General features: G+C 35.7%; 1 protein-coding gene across 1 annotated transcript; it reads left to right on the forward strand.

Moving 5' to 3' along the window:
• Positions 1-968: 968 nt before the first annotated feature.
• On the forward strand, positions 969-5,086 carry LOC144442827 (dapdiamide synthesis protein DdaC-like). The gene is made up of 4 exons (XM_078132199.1): positions 969-1,550; positions 2,787-2,969; positions 3,597-3,732; positions 4,717-5,086. The coding sequence occupies exons 1-4, from the start codon at positions 1,005-1,007 to the stop codon at positions 5,013-5,015; spliced, it is 1,164 nt and encodes a 387-aa protein (XP_077988325.1). The 5' UTR covers positions 969-1,004; the 3' UTR covers positions 5,016-5,086.
• Positions 5,087-13,615: the final 8,529 nt, after the last annotated feature.

Consider the following 13,615-nt stretch of genomic DNA (forward strand, 5'->3'; position numbering starts at 1 on the left):
AGCATTCAGGACCAGCACATCCTGAAGGGGTCATAGTGGCCAAGGAAGGGGTCGTCAATTTCAGAGGGAGGGGTTGTCTTATTTTTGACATTGGTCGGAATTATGGCTCTCCAAATCAAATAATTTTATCATACCTTGAGAGCAAAACAAAATTTGTCACGATTTCACTTCAATGGTGTAAACTTTATTTTTAACCAACATCTACCTATATACGAATATGAGGCAGATAATAAACATGCTTTGATATCTTTTTCTCTATATATGAATATATAATATATGAATAATTCACTGATATTGAGAGTAAATTGATTTAACTATGGTGTTGAAGACAATTATTTGTGTATCATTTGCTTTAAATAATGTGTATGGTTTGATATTCTATGCCTCTAAATTACCCCTATATGTTTCCATTTTCAAAAAAGTGTTCATGATTGGAGGTGGACACACCCTGCCCATACAGCAGCTATTGGTGTGATGCTGCCCCCCTCTCTCACATCACACCAGGGTTGAAAGGAAAAAGCCTTGTTGGCTAAATATATCCAAGTATAGGTTAAAGCTCAGTAATTTTTTGTTGCAAAGCCCACATTTCTTTGTGATTAAATTAATACTGGACTCTGCAGAAGTCGATTATTACTATACAGTTCATGTATTGTACCTATATACCTAGGCCGGTTGTACAATACCAATGTGGTGGAGAGGAATGCGCTGTAAATATTAAAACGAATGTACACTGAAATCACAATGTAACATTTTGTGTGTGATGGGAGGGGAGCACTAACATTTTAAATTTCATTTCGGGGGAGGTTTGAACATTTTTAGAGCGCTGACGGCACCAGGGGTTACAAAAAAATATTGACTGAAGTATTTTCTCATCAAGCCCCCCCCCCCCCCCATGATAAATTTTGCTCGTTCCCTACGGACGTGGACTGATCTACGACTACAGCACGAAGTACTCCAGAGTTGGGTCAATTCATGATTTATGAATACGAATAGCTTCTGAAATTATGAAATCAGCATTTACCATCCTCCAAAAGATCAAACAGCCTCTTATGAAGACTAACAACTGTTACAGAGCATATGGCGGTGTTGGTTCAAGAACGAGATATGTGTACAGCAAATACGTTCACGCTCCACCGCAAACTACTGCATTACTCGCTGGTCGAGAATGGCTACCTGGAGCGAGAAGCAACTTGTGTGAATATCCAAAATTCCTGCCTAGTCCTAGAGAAAACCTACCAGCTGTATACGAATGCACCTACTCTGACTCGTCGCAAAATACTCTACAAGATTTGACGAGCGAAGTACGCGAGATATTAGATGATGAGCTGCACGTACACGGGGCGATTCTATTTCGTAAACTACCTCTGTCAAATGGAGCGACTTTCTCCAAATTTGTCAACGGTCTTGGATATACTATGATGGGATACGAAGGGGGTACAGGCGTACGACGTGTGCTATATAAGCATGTTTTAACAGCGAGCGATGATCCACCAAGTTATTGCGTCGAACCACATAATGAATTGTCGTATGCGCCACTTTACCCATCAAAGGTAAGATCCCTCTTGTGTTTCCCAGCACGTACTGTCTATTCTTAGGGGCAAGGCCCAATTGTCCTATCCTATAATAGTGTATTGTTTCGTTTTTCAGCTGCAGTGGTCTGAGGTTAACTTGAGTACACCTAACAAAACCCTGGGGAGTTGTGTACAAAACTGTCATGAATTTGTACTTTAGACATGTCACCAAACACCCAGTTGGAGAGAATCTTATCATTGCAATAGCTGACATGGGTGTCAAGACAATAATTTAGACGTGCTTTCATAAATTTACGCCATCTCGTTTCAATAGGCATTGCTATCATTTTCCCCGAGAATAAGAGAGTTTGGTAATGAGGGCATCACATTTTAGATAAGACGGAAGAATGTCTTGACTCTACATGTTTAGTATTTAATAAGATAGCGAGTCTGGAAAACAATTGTCCTCAAGGCGTCCCTTTGTTTCAAATTCACGGATGTAGTCATTCACGTAATTTACATATAGTCATTTTTAGACAAAAGACATTCCAAGTTTTCCTGTAAAGAGATTTGTAAAATTTAAGGCAGTCGAATGCTGGCCCTGGGAGGTAATAAAACTAATGAACTACAAAAGCTATTGAATGATAAGAAAGAAAAAAATATTGTATGGTAATTAGACAGATTTATGGAGATGTATATTTGATTATGTATTACAATTATATGTAGGTGGTGGTCTACATAAGTGCAATAATTAGATTTGTGTTGCTCATTGTTTCTTTAAATTTTTGTCCTTCTGGTAAGTTTCTAAAATTATCAATATAGATATATCAGCTTCATTAAATAGGTCTTGCCTGTGTAAATCATCCCTTTTTTCTAACTCCAATTGCAGTCTCTATAAGCGCATAGGTTTAAAGCATTCACATTGTAACCTCTATCCTACCAGGTCCCCAATTATACAGGTGGGCTGACTGAGGCACAATCATGGTTTAAATCTTGCCTAAGAATTTTAACCATTCAGAAACAAACGGTAGCGACAGGGCTCGAACCTGCAACCTGCAGATTCCAAGCCGCGGGGTCGGGATTCAAAGCTTGCCAACCTAACCCACCATGACTGATACTTCTGCCAACCGCATAGTCTGTTTTGTTTAAGTTAATAAATAACAGCGTAATGTACAAGACAACTGAATTACAATGCACTCGGATATTCATCTGATATTATATGTAATATCTATTTCAATAATTTATTTATTTGGACACATATTTTCTATATTGCAGGTCTTCTTCTACTGTGAGATACCTGCTCAGCCTGGTCATGGAGGGGAAACTGTAATGGTTGACAACAGAAGTATCTTGCCAAACATCAACACAGATCTTATTGAGAAATTACGAAAGGTTGGGCTTAGATATACACGGCATCTACCACAACGACATCCCGAAGGGTATACCAGTTGGCAGGAGGTAAGGCCATTATTATAAATCTGAAATTGACCACATTGACTTTTAGTCTGTGCTCATCAAAGCTAGCTGAGCTGTCTTTCCGAAGTAATATGTTGTGATGTGATGTGATGTGATGTGATGTGATGTAATGTAATGTAATGTAATGTAATGTAATGTAATGTAATGTAATGTAATGTAATGTAATGTAATGTAATGTAATGAATGTAATGTAATGTAATGTAATGCAATGCAATGCAATGCAATGCAATGCAATGCAATGTAATGTAATGTAATATGTTTAATTTATGTAATGTGAATTACGACACAATATCATTTGAGGTGACATATAACACGATATGGTATGTGCCATGGCAAATCACGTGATAATCACACGCCATCAACGTCAAAATTACTATCTACTACACACAATCTTCTGAAACCTTGAACATCATCCAGCGAGTGAAACTCCAGCATACTACTCATTTTAATCAGCAAGTAAAATAACATATATTGATATGGTTGCAACATGCATGTATACAAGTGCGCCAAGAACACCTAAATATAAGAATAATTATGAAAATTTCACATGCTTTGTCCGTTTTGATAGGCATGTTACAAAGAATAAGTTCTAATATAATCTTTTAATAGGCATTCTTCACAGAAGACAAATCACAAGTCGAAAAACTATTAAACGAACGCGGGATGCATTATAAATGGGACGAAGAGGGCGCACTATCATATTGGTACAACATGCGGAAAGCATTTATCACTCATCCAAAGACAGGTGATTATTTCAACATACCAGCTGAACGTGTATTATCATGACTTAATGTACAATTTATAAATAAATAGCTCCCAAACTTGATATACATAAGGAGTATTTTAGACTGTCGCATGAGTACAGGATGTGTGGTTTGTCATCAACAATGAAAAGTGGGTTTGTGGAATTCGAAGGGCAGGACAACGTATACATATAGATATGACCGTCGTATCGTAGAAAATCATCGTCGTAAAATCATGTGGCGTTAACAGAAAAACTATGCTTTGGGTTGCGATTATTGAAATAAAATATTCTTGCCATCTTTGTGTTAGGCGGGAAACTGATTGTGGTGTTAATTGTGAATTACAAATGTTTATGAGAGATCATAATTAGCATCTATAGGTGTATACCCCCTGGAATGGTGGCCTCGCCGGCCAAGGAAAGTAGTATGTGTTTAGTGACCGAGAGAAATTACCAACACCCTTTCAGAGTTGAACAATAGAAAATTGCCACTATGGCACGCCATGTGTTGCAATATTTAATAAAAAATACATTTTTGTGCATACAATCACTTTCGTATTCTTAAAATTCATGTTTTAATTTACACATTTGCATGGTAAAAAGTGACATTTGTATTGGTTAATTTCATGAAAGAAATGGTTGATATAGTTTTCAATTGCATTAAGTTATTTACATAAAATTACATATAATTTGCAATTGGTACATACATTGATTATAACAAAGTTCATGTGTTCTATAGCTTGTTGATGTGGGTATTTTAATGAGGTATTTGCATAATTGAACATTCTTGGCTATATAACAATATCTAAGTGTACACGCTTATATTTGGTATCATTACCTTGCAATTAAGGGGTATATGATGTATGATAGTGTCAGCTCAGAATTTTGCATTCCATTAATTACTGTACATGAATAGGAACAAAAATCTAAAGGCTCTGCCCTTATATGAAGGTATTCAGCTTACATTTGGTTGAATATATTTTGCAGGAGAGGAAGTCTGGTTTAATCACATCGTAGCACACCATGCATCGTACTACAAAGATCATCCATCATGGGCAAATCTCGATATCCCTGACAACAAATTTCCTGCTCACTGTTACTACGGAGATGGTAGTGAAGTCGAGGAAGAAACTTTGCAGCACGTCCGGAATGTTACATGGAGTGTAGCAGTTGGGTTTCAGCTGCAGAAAGGAGATATCATAGCGTTTGATAATATATACGTTCAACATGCGAGACTTGGTTTTGTTGGGGAACGGAAACTTCTCGCTAGCCTAACTAAAGATTGAACATTATATTCGACAAAAACCTTCCTAAATATAACCCCCCACTAAATATCTATTTTGTTACTTTTTAGGTACATTGTACATTGTATTTTAAAACTATCTAACTACGACCAAGTTGATATGTTTGGAACGCTATGAAATCTCCTTTCTGCATATACAATTAACAGCATCAAAATCGACCGTGTCAACCAAGTCAAAGATCTTGGCGTTGTCCTCTCAACTAATTTAAGCTGGGAGTTACACATTCAGGACATCGTCAAAAAGTCTTACAAGCTAGTTGGTTTGATAAAGCGTACCTCCAAGTATTTGCATGACAGTTCTTGTATCATTAATTTATATAAATCACTTGTACGGAGTATTGCAAACAAAAACAATTATTGCAGTCACAGTGACACACACAACTATGGAATAGAACAGAGTAGTGTAGACATGAGACAACAGAGAACAGCATATCTCAATTGAGAGTACTGTATTTTACCAAACTTGAATCAATTCACCGATACACTCGTCAGATTTGTGCAAAATAAAATCAAATCTTCGATACGTAATTATGGTGACAGTCCCTACTACTAAGTTTCTAACGAATTACAGTCCACGTGGCATCAAATAGTCGTAGACTCAAAATGTGGAGATCAGACAAGTGGTTTTCAAACAGTCCTTATGGTATTGTACATCAATTGTCCACAATATGAAAACTCACCTTTTTACACGGTACCAAGTAAGTCAGGAATCCAATAAACCACGCATTGGCAAATCGTAAGTTGTAGTATCCCGTTGACGTAGGTTGAGAGTTCCTTGTGTCGAATGCAATACCTGTTCACACAGCACATGGTAGCCAGCTTGTGGCATCAACCAAGTTCACCCCTCAGGGCTTGATGTTATAAGAAACACATGTCAACTGGTTTAGAGAGTATTTATTGGTGTCTGCTTAACGCCGATTGGGTGTACACAAACACAAGCAGATGTTTATCCGTCGATGAAATGTAAATTAGCAACCTGTCATGGCAAAAACTTCCTGACCGACACCTGTCATCCCCATTGATCAAAAGGTCACTGGTACTTAGGGGTGTATTTATTGAAAAGCACAATCTCGTGACATTGCTCTCAACAAAACATGGGGGCAAATTCTTTGTCTAATAACCCATGGAAATCAAATTACAAACTATAAAAATTATATATCAAATGTGTAAGTTTTTGTCTCATTATGGGGATTTCTAACTTCGAAATTCTACACTACCTATCCGACATTAAAACAAGGTTTGCTCCAATAATATTGTCTTTACGTTGGATTACATACATACATACATACATACATACATACATACATACATACATACATACATACATACATATTTATTAAGCCGTGTACACAAGAAGTGACATTGGCAAAAAAATATACCAAATGAAACACTGATGTTAAATACATACATGCATACATACATACATACATACATACATACATACACACACACACACACACACACACACACACACACACACACACACATTGGGAAATCTGAAATGAATTTGACATTTTCCAGAAAGATTACCGTTAAGTATTTTACAAGTGTTTTATTGGACTTTAAACAAACATGAAATACAACTGAAGTTTCAACTTGAAATTTCAATACAATGATATAGTTAAACAATAACAGTATTAAATCTATTTTCGGCAATTATCAATTCCATGAATCATTAACACACAAATGTTTACACCAACAGCTGTCACGAACTCATTATGAACAAACGTCTTATTTGCCTTGTGCCATGAGGGCACTGTCGCTAAAAGTGTTCAGATGTTCCTACAGTGTATTTCTTTCCTTTGCGACATTTTTGCTCACTACACATTACAATTTAAGTTATCTCAATACACAGCATGTCTCTAATAAACACATAACATTGTTAAGAATATGTTTCACATAATATACTATACATGTATTTGCAAACCATTCTCGCAAATAAGAGCTGTTATTTCTTCCGCTACACTTCCATCTGGGCAGCATGTTTTCGACGGTGCCGAAAAAGAGGCCGTGGTTGCGACGATGTTGCAAACTTTTCCACTTCGTTCTACCTACACATTCCAATAAATGTACATGTACGCTTTAAAAGTTTTGAAGAAAAAATTCATAATTTTGAATTTAATAACTGGTATTCACGTCTAAGTTGAATGAATTTATATGCATATGCATCTGTGTGAAACTGTGCATGTATATTATTTATATATATAATGGTGTGTGGTTGTGACTGTGAGACTGTGCATGTATATGATATATATAATGGTGTGTGGTTGAGACTGTGCATGTATATGATATATATAATCGTGTGGGGTTGTGAGTGCTTGTGTTTCAAATAGTCCTTGAACCACATCCTACAATATTAGCATCCCCTCAAAGGGTCATCCCACGAGACAAGGATTGCAGCAATCATTGTCTTTTCTTCTGGATGTCATTTGACTGATAGTTGTGAGACATTCCAAATTAGGTCAGACGATTACACAGACACAGTGTGGCTTTGGTATTGGATCTCGGAGACACCTACACAGTAAACATAAATATTTATCTGTTGAATGTTGTCAAATGATTTTTTTTTAAATATTAAGATTTGTGAGCCTGTAATGACGTCATGATTTGTATAGATAAAAAGCAAAAACATAATAGGCATGTTTTATTTAATGTCATTATTTTTTAATGTAATATCATGAATAAACTTGAGATATATTTGTCTGCATGCTATGTCGATTATTGAATAATGAATATTTTAATTTTACGAATACATTATTGTTTATAAATGTGTTATCTCTTACCTTGCACACATCATATCGCCATCGTCCTTCATCATCACTCCAATAGTCACATCTATGCTGAGTCATACCCACAGTAAAGTTGGTCTGGATGCCTGTAATAGTGAAATCGATGACTTTATACAAGAACAAACAAACAGAGGATGGACTTAATTATGTCGAGGTTGTTTACTGTGAAATATAATTCAAGAATTAATTCTACCCAAGTTGAATTAAATTGCAAATTTGAAGTGCAACATTTAATGTTTTCTTATATCACTTACTTGCTGGTAAGTCAAAGTTAAATGTATAATTTCCATTATACCAGATTTCATGTTCTGGGACGAATACGTCGAACGTTGTACCATTTATCTTGACGGCAGTCGAGTATATCCTTTCACTGGTGTTTCTAAGTGTGTTCTCATAATACACCGTAACCGTTGTGTTTTCCACAATGTTCGTTGAACCAGCAAGAGTCAGTTTCAAAGCGGCGAATGGTTGGGAGACCTGAAAAAACGTATATAATTAGAAAGACATTTTCCAATAATTGAATAACAAACTAATATGATGTCTATCAAACCAATCAATTTGGCAATTGTCAACACGTCGCAGTTACCTCTCCACTCCAGGTGTAATTTTTCCAGTCGTCAGAGTGGGTTGCCATCACACTTTCACCATGAAATATTCCAGGAGTTTGTCTTCCTAACCATACTCCAATATCCTCCTTTGTGTCAGTTACTGTAATAGCAAGGCAATGTATTATCAATCCTGTTTGGATTTTGGATTTTAAAGAGCATGCGCAGGTTAATAAGGTTGTCGAGTCAGGATGGTCGAATGGTTAAAGTACAAATCTTCGAATGGACAGCTTACAGTGGACGGCTTTGAATCTGCGGATTGCAGGTTCAGCATGCCTTGCCTTTTTGATGATGTTAATGTGAACTTCCATTTATTATTGTATTATATGCACATAAACATGTTTGTAAACATCAATACATGTCTGCGGCACTCTTAAAGGAGACTGATTTATGGGTCTTAAAAAAGTCATTTTGACCTATCTTGCATCACGTGACCTTTCTAAAATACATTTAATAATTGTCTCCAGGAGTTTTGCCCAAACAATGATGAAACCATTGTTTTACGTCGTTCTATAACAGTGCTGTGACAACACTGGTGTGTTTAGTGATGAGTTTAGATACCGTGACTGATTAGTATTTTTTGGTGATTTTAGAATTTTAATTAGTTTTGGAGATATACACGTCTACAATACATATTTTGAAGTTACGTGACACGTGCAATTAACTCTGTAATTATTCACATATATCGTCATACCATTTATCTTAGTTCCATTGGGGAAGGTGAACGTTAAACCAAGTACATCATAGATAAACTCCTGCTGACTTCTACTGAAGGGGTTGCCAGTAATTCGGTAAGCCTGTGGTGTAAACAACATAAGATACTTCAGTTAGTTGAATTTTGTCGTCATTTGTCTTGCTTTGTAAAACAGAAATGGGTTAAACTCTCACCATATTTGTCATTTTTTTTGTTCACTACTAGACGGCAATTATATTCCTGACTATGACTTTTGATTACACAAGATGATCACCAACTCGTTCTTTTGACTGACTCATACATACCTACAAAAACATATTTTACCAATCACAGTACAGTGATGTCGTTACAACATTAAAGGAGATAGAGACATTTCATAAACTATGGGTTTTGGAGAGTCATTTCATGATTTTACATAACCTGAAATTACTTGCTTGTAGCGACGTTCCCCTTGACAATACATGACTAGAATGCATTTTAGGTGTTTACCCGTTGCAGTGACGCACATCAGAATGTCATGAAGAAATAAACTATTTGAATGTATAACAAACAGCAAACGTGCATTTCAAATGTATTTTGTTCATCAACACAAGAAATCCTTTCGTTATATCTATATAGTCTTGTAATCTAGTAATGAATGAAGATAACGTAGTGTACAATCGGAATACGGTCGTCAGTAACTTGACTAAAATCGGAATACGGTCGTCAGTAACTTGACTAAAATCGGAATGGGGTCGTCAGTAACTAGACTATCATATCGGTTACCAACGTAGAACACAGATATGTCATGATTTTGTCCAGGTTTCACCTACGTTCAAAATTAATTTGTCTCTTGGTTTGAGTTTTGATGATTACCTTTATATAAACAGCATTGTCGTTTCCAAGCTTTGGGAATGTTGTCTCAGCAGATGGCAATTCGAATCCACTGTCATGGCCTAGGTCAATATTTTTGTTACCCGTAGCTTCAATAGTCCCAGACTCCATGTACAGCATCACGCGTGTAGTGTTGATGACTACAGTGGTATTTTCAAATTCCATATTATTCAGAACAAATGAAGCTGTCTTCTCCAAGATGTTCATGGTTTTCTCAGTCAAATCTCTAACGGCCTCAGGACTCATAGTTTCGTTGTCAGGTGATGATGCCATTGTGGTTGAGCTGGTATCCATCAGGTTACCAACAACTGACACCAGGGCTGGACAAAGAGTACACATGACATGTATTTAAAATTTACAATTTGTGACAGGGTATCTATTTACTTTTGGAAGGAGTCATTAGCACAGATGACATGATATGTTGCTTTCTTTGCAAAAAAACATAAAATCTGATATTTTGAAATGTATTGCTTTGAGATGCTTACCTTCAGCGACTTGTTTACTTTCCTTTAAAGTTACACTTAATCCTTGTAGATTCTCAGTGATATTGTATAAACCATCTATTTGTTCTCCGACCTAAAAAAGAAATAGCATGATAACGTCTTCTGGATATCTTTTTTTCTTCAAAAAGCATAGTTTATAAAAAGGTGTCATTACAAAATAACTGATGTGACGTAGTACAATTCATCTTTTCTTATATTTGGTAATTTTGGCTTTTGGAAAAATACGCGAATTTATGTTCATTGCTATTGTTTATTAAGTAAAACCTAAGGTTAATAACATCGCCACATGTCATCGTTTGACAAAAAATTCCTACCGTATTTTGCTACATTATATTTGAATCATTCTTCATTTAGCAGTCGTTGCCAAATACATCGTCTATAGTAAAGGACAATGACAGACTTCACCATCTAGTTCCATCCCCGAATCATCACAAGTATTCTACACGTTAAAATGGAAAAGTCACTTTCAAGTGTACATTGAGTGTAGGACAAAGCGAAGAGAAGACAGTCCTGTAGTGTATAGCATTAGGTTGGTTGAGTAAGTTGCAGTTTAGTGTGTTGACGGGTTTGTTTGTTTGTTTATTTTTATTTAGGTATTTTTGTTTATTTTTTATTATTTTTTGTGTACCTGCCTTTTATTTTGTTCCTCGTAAATGATATGTTAATTTTAATTATTTGACTTTGTATTTTATTAGACTTTGACAACTTTTTAGGACTTGTTTTATTGATCAACTACAAAGTGTCTGTTGGAAATAGGGTAGCAGACTTCAGCACAAATCTGAACACCTGCCCAAATAGTGTGCCCTTTGAAATGTGAAGATAATCTAGTAAATACCCTCAAAATGTGAAGATAATCTTGTAAACACTCTGGGTAAATACCCTCAAAATGTTAAGATAATATTGTAAATACCCTGGATAAATACCCTCAAAATGTGAAGATAATCATGTAAATACCCTGGGTGAATACCCTCAAAATGTGAAGATAATCGAGTAAACACTCTGGGTAAATACCCTCAAAATGTGAAGATAATCTAGTAAACACTCTGGGTAAATACCCTCAAAATGTGAAGATAATCTAGTAAATACCCTGGATAAATACCCTCAAAATGTGAAGATAATCTTGTAAATACCCTGGGTAAATACCCTCAAAATGTTAAGATAATCTAGTAAATACCCTGGGCCGTAAATACCCTCAAAATGTGAAGATAATCGAGTAAACACTCTGGGTAAATACCCTCAAAATGTGAAGATAATCTAGTAAATACCCTGGATAAATACCCTCAAAATGTGAAGATAATCTTGTAAATACCCTGGGTAAATACCCTCAAAATGTTAAGATAATCTAGTAAATACCCTGGGTAAATACCCTCAAAATGTGAAGATAATCTAGTAAATACCCTGGGTAAATACCCTCAAAATGTTAAGATAATCTAGTAAATACCCTGGGTGAATACCCTCAAAATGTGAAGATAATCTAGTAAACACTCTGGGTAAATACCCTCAAAATATTTGATTTTTCAAAGAGATCTCGAACTAAATTTGGTAGGTTGAGTTGTAACTGTTCAGAGTGTAGGGATTTCATTACTTTCATTACTTTACTAAAACAAAACTGCATAGTGGAAGAGCTGAACAGCAGAACCACTTCTACACATGTTACAAAAAAACCAAAACCCTAAAAAAAAACCAAAGAAAACCTAAAAAAAACAAAAAAAACCTAAAAACAACAGCGAAGCTATTCTGACCAATAGGTCACTTGTTCATCAAAATGTTATCCTAATTATCTTGGCATATAAGTTAAAATGCTCCATTTAAGTAGAGTCTAGTCTTATCTGAAAGTGAAAATATGTATCATATTTAATTACTGTAACATCACATGTAAGTACGGAGACCCCATCAGATGGATATACAGTGTAAAAGGCTTCCATACCTGTTGTTTTGAAACAGCTCCAGTAGAATTAATCGATTCGAACGACAGTATTTGAGAAATCACTTCTCCAGTATCCAGTGCTAGTGTCGAATGGAAAATAAAACAAAAAATTACCCAAGTCAATCATGATACACCAAACATAAATACTAAATTATGCTTACAGGTAATTCTTACCATATGTTTTGTTTACCAACTTTGAAATATATGTATGTAAACAAATATCTTATGCAATGACTGAACAATTATGAAGACTGTTAGTGGAGATTACAGAATCGTTGGAAATTAAATTAGTCTAAGGGGGTTGTCATTTTTAACTGACTGGCAGGGGCTGGTTATTTTGGTACGTGGTCATTTTGAAAAACACTACTTGAAGTGAAGGGGCAATTTGGAGAACATAACTTGAAGTGGGGTCACTTTGTAAAACACGAAGTGTGTTTGTCATTTTGGTGTCGTGAAATGACTCCTGAACAACTGTGGGAGGGGACAGCCCTCCCTTATTTTATACATAGACCCTCATATTCCCAGGGTGTGGCGTCAAAGTATAGTAATATGAAATCCATACATGTCATATTACTATACTTTGACGTCACAGTATATTAATATGATCGGAACTACTTTGAATTATTTGTAAACATCATCAACCGGTACAGTTACGATGTTGTTGTTGTTGTTGTTGTTGTTGTTGTTGTTGTTGTTGTTGTTGTTGTTGTTGTTGTTGTTTGAAAATATGATTTCCTTTCTATTCATGGATTGTCGAACATTGACCATTATCATCAGTGTAAACAATCAACAAATACACCTCTTTTGGAAACATCTATCACCTTTCGTACAGCCACTAACGTACTATTTGGATTCTTAAATCGGGCCGACAAAAAGTCACTGACCCCCCTATCTGTAAAACCAAAAACAGGCTGACTCCCCTATAACAATTCTAAAACATGATGACCCACCCCCCCCCCATATATAATATTCACATGATAGGTATTTTTTGATCGCGATTCAGTGTGGATTGCTTGACTGTCTTGCATCTACTTTATGCTATAAAACTCCTTTTTGAATATATTTACCCTGTGTAGTCAATAATTATATGGTAGTACTATCCCGGGATCTTATAAAGTATTTGCAAGACAGTCAAGCAGTCCACACTTAGTCATGATCAAAAGATACTTGTCATGTGAATATGATATATGGA

The sequence above is a fragment of the Glandiceps talaboti genome, chromosome 11 (genome assembly GCF_964340395.1).
Source record: "Glandiceps talaboti chromosome 11, keGlaTala1.1, whole genome shotgun sequence".
NCBI classification, from domain to species: Eukaryota; Metazoa; Hemichordata; class Enteropneusta; family Spengelidae; genus Glandiceps; species Glandiceps talaboti.

Bases quoted from the DNA above. Each gene is read 5' to 3' on its own strand.
- LOC144442827 (XM_078132199.1), top strand. From the start codon at position 1,005: ATGAAATCAGCATTTACCATCCTCCAAAAGATCAAACAGCCTCTTATG. The intron at 1,551-2,786 runs GTAAGATCCCTC...TCTATATTGCAG, and splicing joins CGCCACTTTACCCATCAAAG to GTCTTCTTCTACTGTGAGAT. The intron at 2,970-3,596 runs GTAAGGCCATTA...ATCTTTTAATAG, and splicing joins GGTATACCAGTTGGCAGGAG to GCATTCTTCACAGAAGACAA.